General features: G+C 38.7%; 1 protein-coding gene across 1 annotated transcript in view; it reads left to right on the top strand.

The window, feature by feature from the left end:
- LOC107194545 (leucine-rich repeat-containing protein 70-like) overlaps window positions 1-132 on the top strand; it is a 1,490-nt gene extending 1,358 nt beyond the window's left edge. The window contains exon 2 of the mRNA XM_015584190.1: window positions 1-132. This exon is cut by the window's left edge and continues 561 nt beyond it. Within this exon, the coding sequence (XP_015439676.1) occupies window positions 1-132 (132 nt within the window).
- Window positions 133-20,682: the final 20,550 nt, after the last annotated feature.

Here is a 20,682-nt window from a genome sequence, read left to right as displayed (position 1 = left end):
GATCGTAAGGTGGGCTCGTCCGATACTTTACCGTACGATGTTGGTAGTTTAAATGAGCAAGTTTATATTTTGACGAAGAAAGTTTCTGATCTGGAAGCTGAGGTTGATACCTTAAGGAAGGGGAGAATGTAATTTCACATGTTTTATGTTTTGCTTCTGACGACTGAACCGCGAATTTTTCTGCATTTATCACGTACAGGAATATGTAAACTAACACAATAAACGAAAAATTTTCATATACTTTAATAAACTGTATACCTTATTGATAACCAAATATTATAATATCTTTAATGAATGAAATGGAAATTTATACAGTTTAAGTTTTCAAAAATTAGTTAATCAGAATTTGAAATTTGTAATTAGTATTCTATGAAAGATTTTAATAAAATGCATTTATTCTTCTGGGGTATTGACGCACCTATGTAAAGAACTATTTTTGACATGGCAATCGGAAAAGTAAACATGAACGATTTCGGATACTATATTAAATTTAACGAGTCGAATCATCAGCTCTTAGACAAACACACGTGGCGGTATTTACTGTTAGGTCTGATACCGCATCGATGCTATCGATATCTGACCGTAAAGTTTGATCTGATATCGAGTAGTATTAAAGAAATAGGCATCAAAAAGAATCGATATCCCCTCGACACATATATGATAGTCTCAATACATTCGATACCTGTTTGATATTTCTACAAAAGTATGGGTAACGACTTGACACTACTACGAAAGTATTGACACCAATACTATATCAACAACTCAGAAATTCCTGTAATCATAAAGTACTTGAAAAATACAATTCTATTGTTCATGGTATCGATACCTACTCGGTTATTACAGAATTGATATCAATTGGTATCGGTCCAAGAGTCATCGGTATTCAAACTTAATACTTACAAGAGTGTATTTTAGGTGTCCGCCTCCGATTGCTTTGGTTTTCGGATATGTTTTAGAGGACCGAAAAATAAGAGATACGTATTTTTTTATAGCGGCCCGTTTTCATATTTAGGGGGTGAAACGACCCCTCAAAGTTTCGACCCGGAAGTACTATCTCGAAAACCAGAGGAGATACATGAAAACTTCTAATGGACGAGGTCTGCGGTTTTTTATGTAGAATAATATGGTGCTAACAAATTGTCCAAAATATTATTTGTTTATAACAACAAAATTTCGGATAGAAATTTTGAGTGGTGGTTTCACCCCTTGAGGTCGCGTCTCAGCCGATAAAAAAAATACGTGTCCTTTATTTTTGACTGCTTAACAGACATACGAAGTTTCATCAAAATCGGAGGGGGACACTTTCGGGCCTTCCCTTGTGAGATATACACGTAGTTTCCTCCAAAAAGGTTCTCAAAATGATATTTTTTTGTTATAAACAAATTGTATTTTTGACAATTTGTTAACACCAGTTTATTGTACATAAAAAACCATGAAAGCCACCAATTGCAAGTTTTCACCCACGCTACAAGAAAAAAATGGATTTTTCCCCACCTCCTCCCTTCCCAAAGTTCCTAAATTTTTACGTAATATTTAATATCGCAGTATAATTTGAAACACAACCAAAAGCCGCTATCACCAAAACGTATACATTTTCAACGATTTATGACTTCAAAAACAAAATAAAGTGTGTTCGGCTACGTACAGCCTTTTTCACTGTAGCAGTCGATCTGTTAATATATTTGCCCCCCCCCCTCTGACTGATAACCTGGCTACGCCCATGCCGAGTATTCATGATTTCGATGCCTTTCAATACATCCCACTGAGCACTTATGTAGGTATCAAATTTCAGCATCATCAATACGAATTGTATCAGTCCCATCACTACCCAAACCCGCAATCTTCTACCGCCAAGTACCATTATTCGAATAACCGTTACGCGGTGCTTAACTCATCCGAAAGGTATCCAGACAATCCAGGTTCTAACGTGTCAATAGACCGCCATGTCTCCCGCAAAGATTACCACTGGATGTATCATTACCCCCATTAATAACGCGAGCCCATCGAGTCGAACGTGACGGCCGCTGCTTGCGATGCAGTCTTTGGCCCACCGTCGTATCAGCTCGATTCCCGCTGAAAATCCACCGTCGAAATGGCCCCGGCTCTGGGAAGTCCCGCCCGTCGCGTATATCGGACCACGGTGGCCGCTGTTAATATCTGAGCACCTAAATCACAATGGCACGTCATACGCGTCGGGACCGCGTTAAATCACGATGCGTCCTAGTACCTCTCGTCCACCACGGATCTCCAACTCGGCGATCCTCATCCCCGCTCGCGCGTAGGGACAAGAACGCTCTCTCCGTACTCTCCCCCGGTTGGCCGCCATTCATCACGCCGGCGTTGCTCGCCAGAAAAAAATGCGTATCGTACACGCGGACGGATCACGCTTGCGCACGCTCTCGTGAGATCTTTGACGCCGTTTCCGTGGTCATTAATAATGCCGCTCCAGGCGGCGAACCGCCGCGGACAAAAATACATCGGTTGCCTTGGCGGACTGGTGGGAGGGGGAGGGGGTAAAGGGGGACAGCTGGATGGGCAGAAAAGAGGATGTATCGGGCCAGGAACGAAACCGGGGGCAGACAGTTCCGACAGGATGTGTGTGGAACTGTCTGTTGCACGGTGTTTAAACCGTTTGACCGCCGACTAGTGCGCCGATAAGTGCGCCCCCTATCGGATTCGACTCGTTAACGAGACCTGCAACGCGGATTTTGAATCAGCTACGGTAAGTGTGTCAGTTATTGTGCCCCCCCCACCCCCCACGGTTACTGTGCCCTTACATTATTTTTACGTACAGTAAATTATGTAATCATTCAAATGAATGTATTAAAATTTGTTTGTAAAATATAATTAACAATTAATATAATTGAACTGAAAGTGTTAGTTATTGAATTTTATAAAATAGTGGTAATAATTACTGAAATTATGTGGTGACGATTTGGTGAAATCTCGTCATAAATTTGACTGAAAAGCTTCAGGGACATTGTGTAAATGAAGGTACAAGATACAAAGAGTAATATATCCCAAAACCACAAAAATATACTTTGGGTCTGTAGAACTCGTTTAGATAGCGGAACAATCTATAATACAATCGATTTCATGAAAATATTTTGTTAGTTTATAATAATCCCGTAACTGAAACAAAATTTTAGTTCGTTTCTATTACTATGTGCAGTAACTGGACCCATTTTCCCGTTATGCGTCGATTACTGAGCCCTGTAATGACAAGCTAAATCTGAACTCCTAACCTTACTTTTATAGGAACTACTTAACAACGACTAACAATAAGACGAGTACCTAAGCATTAATTTGTCTTGTGTGTTAGCATAATATTGTAAGTATTAATAATTGTAGTAATAAGTTGTTCTGAAATGTTCGAGAATGAAATTTTATATAATCATATTCAGTAACCAACACACAGTAATCAATACCAGTATTCAGTAACTGCCACACAGTAACCGAATTTTCATGTGCATAAAGGCACAGTAACTGACAACAAATTATATTTTTACTTTCATTACTATCGTACATTAATTATAATACTTAATAACAAAGATCCTACTTATATAAGAGCCATCAATATATAATTTAAAAATGTTCCGAAGAGCAAATTATAAAAAACAGCTGTTTAATTTGAACTTCGTCTTAATGGGCACAGTAACTGACACACTTACCCTACCCGATCTGTATATTGCGTACTATATCTGCTTATTCGTAATGAAATTGATTCTTGGATAGCTTAACACGTTGACTACCACAGTGAAAAAGGCCGTACGTAGGCAGACGGACTTTATTCCGGTTTTTTACGTTATAAATCGTTGAAAATACATGCGTTTAGTTAATACAGGATGTTCATCTTCTTTTAAATTATAGATCTTTATATTTTTAGACGTGGTTAAACGGAAGACGATGTAATCAATGCAGAAATATTATTGGTGAGAAGGGAACAGTAATGTTGCAGTTAATACTCGATAATCCTAGTCAATACTATTAGGTAGGCAAGCAAATTCGTGCCATTTTAATCAGTAGAGATAAATAATACACTAAGTGTATCAAACCAATCAATAGTCACCTTCGGCTTCTAATACTTGTTTGCAATGATTTAACAGATTTTCTATTTTTTTTCATAAAAATTTTCTTCTCTGATGTTAACAAAACTACTTTAACTCCCTTTCGACGCCTTGTTGATTTCGTAAATAATTGTCTATTACTCACTGAATCATCTTCGAATGCGTAATATATATTTCAAGTTGCCTTTGAAGTCCTGATGCCCAATTTGAATTCGTAAAGTAAACAATCCCGAGTTACAGTTATACTGAGGTCACTTTTTGAAAACTTTAAATAACTAATTCCCGTATTATGTATATATTATTAAATATTACATTGTACTCAGCTGCAGACAATCCTATCTGCTATAAATGCATAAAATTTACAGTCCACCTACGTTATTTTGACTCCGCTTAATCTGAGACTCCATCGACCTCTTCCTCTTTTCGCCGACTCGCATCGAGTTAAGAACATACAAAGAAAGAACAGCCTAATATATACTTATATTAGCCATAGTAAGCATTCAATACTTATTGTTAGTATTAAATACTTATAGTAAACTGTTAACGAATATAGCATTTTTACTACTGTATACTGTTCAATATACTTATTATAAGACACCTCAGCATACAAATACTTCTCTGATCCTCCACACTTCCAGAGCTTACAATGAAGGTACCGTGATAATTATTATCAATCAATATTTAACAACAATCCCATCAATTACAGCAATCTTAACCATCCAGTATACCGAGTCATCAACTCATCTAACGTAACTACCCAAATACACATGGTCCCCACTGTCATCAATTTCTAACCGCCGAATTCTTACTCGACCCGTTCAACGTTTCACATTATATTAACCGAAATCGAACAGTAAAGATAATCCACGACCCGGCACGGCGACTGTTTCTATCTGTATTTAATCGTGCTCCCCGGTGCGCGTCGCGAGTCCTTTAGAGTACTATTGTAGGTAGTACAGGTACCGGGGTGAGCACAGTAGGCGCACGGTAGGCAAGAGACCTTAGGAAAGGATATTGTTCCACCTCCTGCACGGAGAGAAACTGCTCGGCCCGTGATTTATAGAGAGGATCTCGGTTGCCTCGTGCTTGCACCGCGTCGTCCAGATCCTCCTCTTCGTCGTTGTGTCCTCCGTGGTCTTCAAAGGCACGGAGTCGTGGCGCGCGGCGAGCCATTCTCCGTATGCAGAGTGCTCCAGTTCCCACGCACCATGGGGCCTGTGCGCTCTCCTAACCATTCGCCAATAGGGGAGTCATACCGAGACCGCGGGCCTGTCGATGCGCCCGGTTTATACAGGGTGTCTCAAAATAGCTACGACTCTTGAAACAACTTTTTCCTTAGCGAAAATGTTATCCGAGGCTTTGTTAACGAGATATTAACGAAAAACGCCGACCAATCAGAGGGCGAGTCTGCCAGCCGGGTTCCCGCGGTAGCATTGGCAACCAATCGCAGCGCGTAGCTAACTCGGCCGGCAGACTCGTCCTCTGATTGGTTAGGGTTTTTCGTTAATATCTCGTTAATAATACCTCGGATAATATTTTTGCTAAGGAAAAACTTGTTTCAAATCATCCCCCAAGTCTTCCATTACCGGGTGTCTTCCAACATTTTTGTTACACCCTGTATGCAGCCACGGCACGCACTAGTCCCCGTGCAAGCGCGCGGATGGTAGCCTCCCGCGATGCATTAGCCTCTTCGAATGCCTTTTGCGGATCAGGAAACCGTTCTGACAATCGCTTACGATTTTTCGAACGGAACAGTCGAGCCGAACGATCGGTGGATTTGTTCGCGCTCGAAAAGTGAACGCGGATGCATTACGCTGTGCGCTTTGGAGGATTAGGTCTGATGAACATGAGCGGAAAAGGAACTGCATCAGGTGGCTCGAATGGTTTAGTAATTGGTTTTTGAGCAAGGGGTTTAAGAGAGAACTTTGAGACGGTGTACTTTGGAAAAATGTTGTGAGGTTAATTTTACAATCAATTTATAGATCGATTGTTTGTGAAAAATTTCGTACTGACGCATTGAAGAAGTTATCTTAAATAGAACAATAAATATTTTGAAACTTAATATTCTTCAGTTGTATCAATTGGAAGATTTGGTTTCGTTGTTTGGACTGGTGGTGTATGTGGAATTTGGAGTGATACTCATTTCTGCAGAGTGGACAAGCATTTCGGTGCTCCAAAGAATATTTAATTTTGATACAATGTGGTGAGATTGATTTAACATGCGTTATATGTATCAATTGTTTGTTATAATTTTTCTAGTGACTTCGTGAAAAAGTCTTCTCAGATAAAGCGATGTTTTCCAGGTTCATGAATTATAACACTTGGTCCCATAGCTTTGACGGGTAATGTCTAATTTGAAGAGGTATTAATTTCAATAGAATATCAAATATTTTGGCACTTCAAACGATCTTTACTTTTAATATTACACTTTTATTTTTAAAGCTTCCGAATGTTAATTCCTTTCTGCATATAGTGGATAAGTAAGAACTATATATAAATCTTTGAATAACTTTCGTGAATCAGGAAATACAGTATCAATTGTTTATGATTTTTCGAACGAAATATTTTTTTTCTCAAGTTAATTCATTTTTCAATACTCTGCTCAGGGTATCTTCATCCTGTTCGCCCGGTATCATTATTTATTCTACATTGTGCCCACTTTGTGGTAAATCATGTTTAATAAGCTATAAGTTACGGTTCGCCAGGCTTATATTTATGATATGGTGATCTTTATCTGAATGATGTACATTAACGAACGGACTGAGAAATCTGTGTACACTGGTACCCCGAGCCGGTATCTGTTTACAGGTAACCAGCGAACGCGCGGTAGCCGAGTACCTACTCGCTTATCTGACAGAAATGTATCAGACGAGAATATCTTGCGGTTGAAGTATGCGCTTCTGAAAAAAAGTATTGATGGCGGAATTGTGTACTTAGTCGACCTTTTTGTCTAACAGTTAACTTGTAGACTAGTTGTTGTAACTATGCGAATTATGTCTTTTGTTTCGTTATTGTTAAGAAGACAGAAGTTAAAGGTAATAGAACATTTATTTCTTTATCATCACCGATCTGAGATAGATTGTATAGACTATTTTATGGAAACTAGAATCAAAGAATTATTTGTTTTATACATTGTGAAGTTTATTCAACTACAGGTGTTATAAACACTCCGTTAATCTTTATTAAAATGTTTGTTTCATTGTATCCGAGTATTTGTATGTACCATGTATTCATAAAATCTAGATTGAAATGATCACATCTTTTCGTAAATTGCAAAATACAGCTCTAACCTTTAGCTAAATAAACAACATTTATGTGGTCTTATCTATATATGGAATATTTAAAGTGTTACTCTCATAAAACATTCTGTTTTGTATCTGGTCATAAAATAGTCTAAGCTCGATGTGACATAGAATATCTTTCTTCGAAATAAATTAAAAGTTCGCAACCATTGGCTCGGTGTTACCCTCGATCTGCAATATTTTTGACTGAGGATAATACCGATTGTCCGGATCTCACCACAAGGAGGTTGCTGCTAGTGGAGATCCAAGGATCACAAGTTCCATATCTATCCATCTTTTACAATCACGCTCATAACGAACTTCAATATCAATACTCTAATATAGTACTTATTATTAATATAATGTATAATGAGCCTAAACCTACAGAAGAAGTTTAATCCCCACATCAGACATCATATTTTTTCAGCTTAAAGTTACTTGATCGTAGAATTAATTTAAACTAAACACAGTTTCGAAGTTTAAGTTTGAACAATTGATATAGATGGAATGAAAATCCCACCGATCGTCTTGTTTACATGCTTAATACCAAGAAGTTTTTAAATTTTAACTATAGCAACTACAGTATAAACAAGTAACTGAGCAAAATATGAGGTCACAATGCAAAGAATTCCCAGAAGAAGCTAGAGGGATCGGTAAGCAGCCTTGGTATACGGATCAGTAACGTATTCTAAGTCTGTGTTAAGAATTAACGAACAAAGTGAATTAATAATAGCTTGGCGTGCACAATAGATGTTATAATATTGATTTCACTGTAACTTACAGTCAACTTATGTAGTTACACGGTATGGACGCTTTGAGGTTGAAGACGTTGATCGATGTTTTTGCTCAGTGGAATAACTACTTGTACTAATATTTTTAATTATACTATATTCATAGAATACAAACAATAAAATTCAATTAGATGAATAGTTTAACAGATTACTTTAAATAAGTAAATAGACAATAAGTAAATTAACAATCTACACAATAAATAAATCAAAGTAAATAAGAAGCTACTTTAGAGTAGTCATTTTTCACCAGTGGTTATCGAACACTTGTAACATACAAGCGTTTAGTGATAAGAGGGAAGTGAGGTGTAAGAAACACACCCAACTACCTCGACAGCTCAAGAGGGACTGCAAATTTTCGACTGCTGTTCGGTTTCTTCTCGGAAGTGGAGATGGTAAATTACAGAAGGTCGACCGTTACAGGTATTAAACGTAGTTAATTACGCACCACCTGCCTTCTTTCTTAATCCAAGGTGAATTTTTTTGGCCGGCTTCATCGATTGACCCAAACATATGGTGAAAGGCTAGATGACTAAACTGCATGTGGAAAAGCACAGAAATTTTCCAACAGTACGTGTAAGGTCTTTAAAATGTATTTTATACTCTAAATGAATACATGTATCACGGTCAAGTTATATCTCGTAAAATAAAAGATGCTGAAATACGAAAAACTCGAGTAACAAAAATGCATTGGATATTATATTCATCCATGTATAGTGGATAAAAAAAGTATTCGTACAGCCTTTAAAACAGAGCAACTCTTTCAAATTGGACCAAGTGTCTTGAGCTTCTTTGTAAAGTTAGAAGGATTAGTTTACTAAATAATGTGTTGAAAAAATTTGGAAAAATTTGTACATACAAATAAAACGGTTATTAAGTATTCAGTTTTCTAACAACTACCTTCTCACAATCACAACCACAAAGAAGATAATTATTCGCCAGAGTAATATTCGCGAACAGTTCGGTAAATTCTCGTCGTCTTGCGAGTATATGTTCCAAAGTAAAAAACCCACCATTGGAGAAGCACTCGCGATATCAGGGAATCGTAGCACATCCTTTTCCTCGGGCAGCGTTCAGTAAGCCCTTTATTCCCCGGCATTGAGGCCTTTCAGCCGGTCGTCCACAATGCATGGACCGCGCGCGCAAAAAAAAAAAAATGTCAAATCAACGTACGCGGCAAAAATGTAAAATCAAGAGAACAGAACGTCGGTATACCCACCCCGTCCGTCATCGATACCCAGGCCTGCTCACCTGGCTGCCGGGAGTGCACGAGTATCCCCCTTTTGTTCGATGTATAAAAAAAACTATGCCTAAGATGAAAAGCACGAAGTGAGCCTCGCGGCCGGCTGGAGCACCGCCAAATAATATACTGGCCCCCTGGCCCCCCCCCCCCCCCCCCCCTCACCCTCACGTTCGTCGCCATCCGGTCTTTTCTGACAAGGCAACAGTCGTGTTACTATCAGCTATCCGAGGCACAGCCGTGTCCCCCCCCCCTCTCCCACGTTCCAACCCTGCACACTTTTATATTTATTACGGAAGGCACGAGCCGAGATTACGGGGTAAAAAGTGCTGGACGGGGGTAGAGTATGTAGAAGCAGCCCCGGAACATTTGGATGATCCAACCCATATTTCGCCTTTTGTCATCGCCTATAGAACACGTTGTCGCTGTCTCCTCATATGCTCCCAGCACGAATACCGGAAATAGTTGAAAGTTCCAGGCTCCAGGGGACCCACGGTACATTCATCGACGATGTCTCACGCTTTTTTCTTTGTTGACCTCCTACCATTTACCGGGACGGTTATTTTTTTTTTAACGCTTTTTGGGGGTTTTTAATTAAGGGGATCTTTGAATGTGGACGGACTTGAAGGGATAATTTGTATTTTGTTTGGGAATGTTGGGACACTTTGGCTGTGTTAAGTCATGTAGTTGTAAGTTTCTTTGTTGATCTCCTACCATTTACCGGGACAGTTGTTTTTTTTAAACTCTTTTTGGGGGTTTTTAATTAAGGGTACCTTTGAATGTGGACGGATTTGAAGGGTAATTTGTGTTTTGTTTGGGAATATTGGGACACTTTTGCTGTGTTAAGTCATGTAGTTGTAAGTTACTGGATACTGTTTAGTGAATTTTTAGTATAGAATGTACTGCTAGCATTATATCGAAAGCATATACTTATTCTGATAAAACATGTAAGTTTCTATCAAATATTGGATCGTTCGAAAGGTCGAAGCTTTCAAAGAGCAGTGTTTTCGTTTAGATTTTTACTGGACGAAGGAAATATCATTTGATCTGCTGAACAGGTACTATTTTCCAGATGTGGATTGAATGTATTTGCTGTACAAGGTACTCGTCGCCTTTTTCGTTTTCTGTGAGAAATATAGACGAAACTTATGAATAAGCACAAAGTCTGTGTTCATTGGAATTTATCACACTCGTAAAAACTTACACTGTTTTCACTGAAAAATTTGATAGCAATAGCGTTTCGAAAAGCTTGGAAAATAAGGTTGATCTAGAAATAGACTGAAGAGTTTCTTCGCCAATACAAAAAAGTAATTGAAGAATGGACATAAGAATATGATATAAATTGAAAAATGTAGATTGTAACTCTGTCCTTAAAAACGCTACGAATTTTCCTAACAACTCAATAGTATCCATTACAATTCAGTTTAATTCTACAGTGTATAACCTTTATCACGTTACAAAATCTATTGAACAAATTCTAGATACATTATAATTTTATCAAAGAAAGTTCTAATTTTAATACATTAAAGTAGGAATTTATTTCCTAAGAATCTAGCACTGTATCATTATAATCCTTTTACTAAAAGATTTTCTATACATCACCATGAGAAATAGTGTAATAGTGTTTAAGAAGTTATTAAATATAAATAGTTTAAGGGAGAAGCCTGGTGTAAACAGCTAAAAATGAACGAATTTTTGGGAATTTATTGTTAAAAAGTATTAAACCAATCTCTGAAACTTTGAGAACACATTATTTTACAACTAAACTGAATACGAACATTTTTATTTTCTCCACAAATTCATAAATATTATTTTTATAAAGACTTACGTGCAGCTCGTGAGCAAAAAAGGTGTTTCACGCCGGAGTATGTAATTAAAAGAATATTCAATCAACTGTCCTAGACTTGTATGTACATATTTCATAACATCTTCTCGACAGCATGGATCTATTTTGAAGTTAAAAAATGAAAAAGTGGGAAAATGATGACATTTTAATGAAAAGATAATTTTTCTAAGTAAAAAATGCTAAAAAAGATGATTTATTAAAACAATAAAATTATAAATGTAGGTTCTTGCTCTGAAGAAGATGTTAAAGAATATGTACACGCAATTCCGGGTCAGTTAGTATAATATTTTCGAGTTACATTCCCCAGCGTGGAACACCTTCCTTTTCTCACCGGCTGTGCATAAATAATATCTATGGATTTGCCGTGAAAGTAAAAACTTTTCTATTCAGTTTAACTGAGATCGGTTCAATAATTTCTTGACAAGAAATTCCCAAAAATTCGTTCATTTTTAACCCGTTTACATCAAGCTCCCCCTTAAGAAGTAGATATATTTACAGCTTCACTGAACATCCCCTTCTTTCTTCAGTCGGACGCTAATTTCAAATTTTGTATTTTGACGTAACCGCCTTCCCCCTTAAGAAGTAGATATATTTACAGCTTCACTGAACATCCCCTTCTTTCTTCAGTCGGACACTAATTTCAAATTTTGTATTTTGACGTAACCGCCATGTCGATTTCCCTCGAGTCCGAGCCTTGCTCTCTATCCCTGTCCGTCTTCTTCTTTTTTTTTTCATTTCAACGTTACAGAGTGTAAAAAAGAAAGTAGATCGCGGCATGCACGAGCTGGCTCTTTTGCGTGTAGCCGAGTTAAACCGACCCGGTAGTGATTGATGATCTTTCGGCGTAACGATCGCCTCTATATCCGTGAACGTGGCGGTGAGTTAGGGTCTGAGAGAGCTGACAAAAGGAGAGAAAGAAACGCGGAAGGTGTGGACGAGGAAGAGAGACGGTACCGACGGTGAAAACGAACGAAGCTGCTCGTTATCCCCTGATTTTACAGGAATTAAAGAGCTGATTACGCGCCTCCGCCACACCCACGATTAAGATGGGCGCGGATTATAATTCTGCTACCGGATTCCACCTCGGATAAGATTTATTATGCTAAGTGATATTCCGTGGTTGAATTATATGTTGGCCGTCGCGTACACGCGAGCTCTGCGATAACAGCGACAAGGTTTCATGGCATTCTGAATATCTTAATGCGGGAGATGACGGAAAGAATAATATAATCAATCTTTATGCACTGTGAGACATACAAGTATTTTAAACACAATTAGAATTTACGAATAAAGAGATATATTTTTTGTATTACTAGTTGTTGTGAGGTACGTATACGTATTATTGTATAATACGTGTCTGTAGATATTAGTAATAACTACACTATGGATGTGTATGCATTTGTAGCATCGTTCAGTTTCTTAACTTGGAAAATATAATAAAACAATGATTTTAATAAAGCTTAATATTATTTATGTGGTATTACAAATGTAGTGACACTTCTAGTACAGAATTTAAAATTATGTCACATTTTAATTTTTAACTATTTACACCTGAAATTGTGTATTTGTATAAACTTCTGCATGAAACTAATTGAAAGAGAAAAGGTTAATTACATTTGTAATGAATATATAATTAAGTATATTGTGTAAAATATATGAAATGTATGATTAACAGTATGGAAGCAGTAACTGTACCCTTGTTGCTACTTTAAAGTATTTCATAGAACACAAAATATTTTACAAAATCAAAAGTACTCACTATAAGAAGTGTTCAGTGTGCCTTGAGTTAATGTACGCTAAACTGAGACTTCGGTGATATTATATTTTTACAATGATATTTTTAGCCCTTTGCACTCCAAGACATTTTTATTAGAAATTACTAGAAACCCAAAGCTATCTGTACTTCATCAATTCTGTACCGTGTATGTGTTGCTGTCCTAATAACGATTTATAAGATTTACAAAATTCACATTTCATTCGTTGGTTTAGTTTGCATTGTAATTGACACAACTTACTTATATCTTGTGGTATCGTCGCAATAAGGTTAGGGGATTGCAAAGTGTAAACATCTTACATTCATCAAATTAAAATACGAAAATTAAAAAAGACAGGAAACATAACAAGAAGAATTGTATAACATGAATAGAAGAATGAAAACCGAAAATGCTTGTCATACGTTCAGCATAGGATGTATGGACCGACTGATGATTTTTATGCTGAAATATTTAGAATTTACATGCATCATGCGCACCCCCTATATCGTCTGTGCGCAATCTTAAGAGCTCAGTGTAATTGAGTTCTTAAGGAAAGATCATATCGAGCTACTTGAAATCTTAATCCTGTTTACCAAGTTAACCTAAGTCCATTACGTAGACAGGAGACTTTAGATAATCGTGGATGCACCCGAAACATGCTCGAAGCAAACTAATCTTTCCTTACGGAGAAAATAGAGTGCTCCCAAAATCTAAGTAACCGTGGGTCAACTTAAACTAGCCATAGCATTCTAAGCAACCAGCAACAGCCAGGGACATTATGTCAAGGTTTTCTGGTGTCAGCATTTTGGACAAATTATTTCAAGATTTCGTTTGGGTCGCAACTAGCTTCATCAACTACTTAAACATTACGTACAAAATTATTTCCATAAATTTATTCAGACAGATAAATTAATAAATGTTGCGGTAAAACTATAGTATTTTTAGGAGCATAACACGACCACCGTGTGGAAGATCAAGGTCTGGGTTAGGTTAGAGATCTTCACCGATATCTATAATATCGATTTAAGGGAAGCAACTGTTTACTGGAACCTCTGGTCTAAGATACATGTAAGTTCGAGTCTTGAATAATCGAATTAACTAATTACTTAGTGTGTTGGTTGTTATTAATTCACTGTTATTATAGTTAATGTAAAATAAGTTAACTACTAGTCAGGAAGGGGGGTGGAATCGCAAAATTACAAATTCTGGTGTCAGTGTGTCACTGGACCCCAGTTAAAGCCAGCTGCAAACAAGTAACAACAACGGTATAATTTTTCCAAAGGAATACGTATCAACAGTAACAACTCTAATCAACAACAAACTATAATCACGAACACTAGAGTCAAGAAAAAGAAAAATACCAAAAAAAGAAGTGGATACCCACGAGAAACATTCCCCATGCCCTAAAGATACATTAACCCGCGGCTAATTTCGTTGCATCAAAGTCTAGCAATATTTCACCGTTTGTCGATCCCTCCTTCGCCAGGGGGTTTAAGATGGCCACGTCACGAAAAATCGGCCGACTCACGTCGACGGGGGTTGAGGATGGTAAGGCCTATATAGATTGCGAGGTCGATAGCCGTCCAGCGAGAGGAGGGTGCGAGGAAGAGGGTATGAACGAAACGCGGTACGTCGGAGAAAGAAGTTCGAAGAAGATGGAGGATCGAAGGATGGGGTGAGGAGGGTGAGATCGCAGAAAACGGGGAGCACGAACGACGGTCAGACACTGGCCCGGTTATAAATGAGGAAAGCAATTTCCAAGTTGGCGACTTGACGAGCTCGAGGCCCATGGCCGTGCTACTCGATGTGGAAAGAGGAACGTTAAAGAAGGTGGCGCGCGGGGCGGTAAAGAGGGGCGGGGGAGGGATAGGAAAGGAAGGGGGGGCAGCTTCGGTGTCCCGGCTGTGAACGTAAGGTGCTGAGACCCCGTTGCTGGAAGACTTCGGGAAGGGATGACTAGACGAGGTGGGCAATATGGCGGGCGATTAATGGCTTTAGTTACTGCCGACCTGGCCCCCGGTGTCCTTCTGAAGCCGTCATTCTCGTACCTTGCCAGACTGTCTCCAGACGTTTCTCATTACTACCACGGGCAGTTAATAGCGTGAACGGCGATCGTCCGTTTGAGTAGTTCCTGAAACTGCGGCCGAAAATTTACTACCCCATCCGATAACACGTCACGGCCCCGCGGAATGCGATTTTAACGGGCCATTGTGGGTTCCGTGGATCCTTCCGTGGCGTACACGTTTTTTTTTGCGTTCCACGCGATCAATAAACGGAACGGAATTTTTCGCTGGAATTTGTCAGACGGAATGAAACATTTTTTGTTTTAATAACGATGTTGCGGAAAGATTCATAGAGAAAGAAAATATCGATATTAAACGGATATATTGTTTTTCAATTTCTTGTTACTTTATTTAGTTTCAGAGGGCATTGTTGAATTTCTTAAACGTGGAAATCTATACGTGGGAGATCACGAGAAGCCGTTTAATCAAATTCGTTCGGCACAAAGAGAGTGAACGGAACACACGAGATCGAGTGGTGTGTCGATTGTAATAATCGACGTCGTGTCGTACGCCAAATTAATATTGTGCGACTGGTGAAAAATTGAATTTACAATAATTGACGACTTAGCGAAGGTACTATGTAAAATTTATTTACTGCAAGATATGGTCACGATTGACTGGTTCGATATCGTGTGTCGTGCGAATAAATCCATATACAGGGTGTAACAAAAATGTCTTCCGACCCGGAAATGGGGCACTCGGGAGGTGAATTGGAACAAGTTTTTCCTTAGTAACAATGTAATCTGAGGCTTCGTTACCGAGATATTAACGAAAAACCCCGACCAATCAGAGCGCGAGTTTGTCAGCCGAGTTCCCGCGCTAGCGGTGGCTACGCGCTGTGACTGGGAGGCAGCGTTACCGCGGGAACTCGGCTGGCAGACTCGCGCTCTGATTGGTTGAGTTTTTTCGTTAATATCTCATTAACAAAGCCTCGGATAACATTGTTGCTAAGGAAAAACTTGTTCCAATTCACCCCCCGAGTGCCCCATTTCCGGGTCGGAAGACATTTTTGTTACACCCTGTATAGGTTTTGTCAACACTCTGTCTCTCTCACTTTGACTGTAAGTCGCGAGCTGACGATAGATCGCTGGTTTGAAATTCTTACTGGGCCATTGGCCTTTTGTTATTTAGCGATCTATCGGTCAGCTGTCGATACAAAACAGTGCACTCACACACGCAATCATACCGGACACATACGCCTGAACCGAGCGACTGACCTCCGAAATGTTTTCATTTTGGGTCTTTGACACATCGCTCGGTCATCTGCGCCTACAAAACATATCTACGGTTGCGGACGACAATTTTCGTAATATAGGACTCAGTTTCGTTGTTCCAGCATATAATTATACGACGGAACAAGTGGGATAGAGCGATAACAGAGTTACCACGTGGTACTGACGTAGTAATGACGTATGTCTTGCAGTGCTAACCATTGGTCGGCGGAATACCCCTGTTGCCCCTGTGCCGTTCAGTTTGCTGGAGCTTGGCAACTCAGCAGCTCCCAACTGTACTTCACATCAGTGAAACTACGGACCGGTGATGTTAAAAGTTACATATTAAATAGAATTTGATGCACTTTTTAAATGAGTGTTGCACCGTTGCAACACTGGGCGTTAAAGGGTTAACACTAGAATAACCAGCATTGAATGTATACTAAATTAAACATATTATTGTAGTATAATATAGCAGTATTCATAATATATAGTACAATTTAGCATAATATAGTATAGTATACGTGTATAGTAAAATAGTATAAGTGTATTCCTGCTGAAAGCACTTTTACAATCTCAGTATTCGTAAAATAAGAAATCCCCAATCCGTCATATTGACGGGTTCAGTAGTTCTAGTCTGCAATCTATGGAGATGCAGCATAAGTTAGAATGTAAGTAGACACGTAAAAAACACGCTACTCTTGTCTCATCTGATCTTTAATTTTGTTATTCGGGAATACTTCTGTTATGTTTTATAAGTTCAGAGAATTTCTAAAAATTTACAAAAATACAGAATTAAATGTAACATTACTTTTCTTTCCTTGTATTTTAATGTACTTCGCGCTCTTGTATATGCCATAAATAAATTTTACAGCCCGACAATAGCACTAACTATGAACAACATTTGTGTTAGTATTTCCAGATAGCTATTATTAACACTAACTGTCACGTCACCAAAATATAGGTAACACGTACATTGCAAAGAGGCTGGATTATTTAACATTAGAACTACCAAGGATAAATGTTTATCTATTCCTAACTGTCGATAAACATGACAAACTTTTAAAAATGTACAAATTTATAAGTCACCTGATTTCTTCACTTTTATGTCGTAACAAAGGTTGTAAACGATCTAAGAAAATGTATTGCTATAAAATCTTAATCATCACTATAGGAATGTACCGATCAGTCATTTTGATTTGTTTGGTAGTTCTAGTGTTAAATACCGTTACAGAATTTCGCGCGAAACCGATATGGCAGTATACCTTAAAACAAGATCAACAGCCTCGATTAACTAAATCCATATATTTTACACGATTTACGGCTAAAAAGAACGAAATAAAACGTGTCTGGTTGCATACGGCGTCTTTTACTGTGACAGTAAACGTGTTAATAAAACAATTTCTCTTTCACATACCCTCATCGCATCGATTTCCCACAAAGATCACAAGCCACGTTTACACAAACCTTACTCGCGCCAAGAGAAGTTTGATTTATAATTGATTAAAAGAGAATACAAGAATATCCTTGTAACCCCTCTCGAATTAATCCTCAAATCACTCGTTACTATCCATAAAACGTTCCAGTGAAATCTTCCGCGCGCATAAACCAGGGAATGCGCATGAAAAATCACGCGGATCCAACGGACTACATACCTATGTACAAGAGTACTGTCGATGCTCGGCCATTATATCGAACTAGAAGACCGTTTTACGATTCGATTCTCTCGTAAGCGGAACCAGCAAAAATCGGGGCAAACCCGTGCATAAAGCTAGACCGCGTGTAACGAATAACGAGGTGGAAAAGGCGAAACAAGTTCGGCATGGTCAAATTCTGAGCTATTTCTACGCGGGATCGCGGCGGAGATTAGTTGGATTTAGCAGAGGAAGCTAATTATCCGACCGGTGGTGTACGAGGTCTCGCACTCGTGGGACTTAATTTAGATTTACATGGATTAACTACCGACTTTCGAGCCCTCCCCCCCCCTCAAACACCCCTACATTCTGCCTCACGAGCATGGATTCCTTTTGCGAAGCACGGGACCAACCCCTCATCCCCCTTTGCTAGCTATTCCCCTTTTTCAACAAGATGATATTTCCAGGGCGCTAATACACACGGGGGACCCGGCCACGGTGATATTAACGCGACATGCATTTCGTAGATCCGTGAAACACGGGATGGAATTGGAAGACCCGCCACTCGGAAGACAGAGCGTTAATCGCGACAGCTTGGCGCTCTCCATTCAGACCCTGGGCAACGACGGGACCGCTATCAAAAATCTGTCTCTGTGCATTTCGCCTATTGCGCGGTACCCGTTGGAAAAGCGACGAAATGAAAGGTCACTAGGCTTCAAAGCTATTTAGAAAATGCAGGCTGAAGTGTATACATATGTATATAGATCCCTGTCATTACGTTACGCTAAAGACCGAATCAGTTTCATACGGAAACCCTAATTACAAGCGTTTCGTAATTGTGCACGAGGGGCCATCCGCGGAATCCGGCTCGAGAGGTACTTAGTATTCATTTCTCGTGATCCGGTGGTAACAAAGTCAGCGAAGACTGTGGTTGGATGAATCTAGCTGATTAAAGGGATTGAATAATGGTTTTTCGTAATGGTGGTAAGAGTTGAATGGAAAGTTATGTGTATTTGAGTGGAATAATGTTTATTGATACTAGGGAAGCAGTGAAAATGACTAGTTAGTGTAGGTACTCTTGTAAGTAGACAGCGGATTTTTATGCAGTGTCATTTTACGAAGTGATTTATAGAGGAGTAAAAATAAAAGAATCCTTTCTTCTCTTAAGAATTTGTTAGCGATGAATGTAAAATAACAAATTTCATTCAACCCTATCGGGTTTCTGTTCTTTGCTGTATTTCGCACAGTTCTGTATGCTATAAATGCATAAAATCCGCAGTCTACTTTCTAATAATGCATTTTCTCAGAATTTTACAACATTTATTGCAATATCGTACCCCGAATTTTTAACTGTTCTAACCCAATTTTAAATAAAATGTAGTTAATTAATTTACGTGCGTCTTATTGGTACAAATAATACAAATTCACCATAATGTAACGAATGTATTCAATCGTTTTGGCATGTTCGAAGAAAGAGTCTAATCATTCCTATATTAAAGTGAGACTTGGAAGCTATATTAAAAAATAAAAACTGTCTTCGAAGAAATTTTTCCAGTTACAAACAATTATTTCGAAGTAACCCAGTTATTATAGGAAGAGCAAACGTATACTTAGGTTTCCTTTAATTCTCGTGCACTGTTCGAGTTCATTTGACTTGAAGCCAATGTTTGATCCTTAATTACATGTTTTATTAGAGGAATTTGTTAATTAATCTAATACCAATAGCTTCCATAAATTATAATCTAGCGATACGCTAGATTAGATATAGATATTTCCTAAATTCGATTTCGGCCCAACTTAATTCAAGGAATGGTAATGCAATAGTTTACTGAACAGTGCTCGAGGATTAAAAATGCATGTAGAATTGATAAAAACTTATCTCAATCACTAAATTCTTCCGCAGTTTAACGTAACAAAAAGTGTCACTAAAACATCTGCCACTTAATCCTCCGTCACCCCCATTATTTTTACTGCTGTCGTCACCTCCCTAGGTTTTATACGTCTAAACCTATTTTTTTATTTTATAGACTTCCAACAAATCTAAAACATTCAGGGCTACTTCCCATGATCTCTACAACACGCTCCAATAGTTTTCAAAATTGAATACTAAAAGGTTATTTTTAATAACAATCCCTTCATTTCGGATATATTCGAGCGTAAAATTTGGCTTGTGTCATGAAAGACCCAGAGAGGTCGCATAGGGTTAATGCATCAAAACCAAACGGTTCTTCCGTTAAGAAGTCAAAATCTGTCCTTCGTCGTACAATCTACCTCAAGTTGTGGCCCTCAACCACTACTACCATGTAAATTATTACCATGTAAATCTAATTAGAATTAATTACATTTAATTACATTTACCATGTAAAGAGTCACCATGCATATCTAATACGCTGCTTCGAACCACAGCGCATACGATTTCCCGCTAAAGAATCGAGAACGAGCCGAAAAATTTCCCCCGGAACCCGCGTGACTCGCCAGACAAACGTGTACACGGGTAAGGTTCCACACGCTTCCGGTGTCTTCTCTCGTTTCAATCTCATCGGCGTGCAATTAAAACGAGGCTTTCCCCATCTATCTTCCCGGCTCGCCTCACGTGCTCGCTCCTTCTTCCTCGTGGTACGTTTAATCGAGCGAGCAAGCTCAAATCACCGATTTCTGCGCCGGTGCAACATCCGCGTAATTGCGAATACTCGGTGCCCGCATAATTGCCCGCTCCACGATCTTTCCCAGTCTCTTCTATTTCCATTCGTTCGTACGCGCCGATCGTTCGCCCGTTCTTCGTCTTTCATACGCGCCCG

Source organism: Dufourea novaeangliae, unplaced genomic scaffold, assembly GCF_001272555.1.
Source record: "Dufourea novaeangliae isolate 0120121106 unplaced genomic scaffold, ASM127255v1 scaffold12, whole genome shotgun sequence".
Lineage (NCBI taxonomy): Eukaryota > Metazoa > Arthropoda > Insecta > Hymenoptera > Halictidae > Dufourea > Dufourea novaeangliae.
The sequence above is the reverse complement of the archived record's forward strand: the minus strand, read 5'-3'. Positions and strand labels throughout refer to the sequence as shown.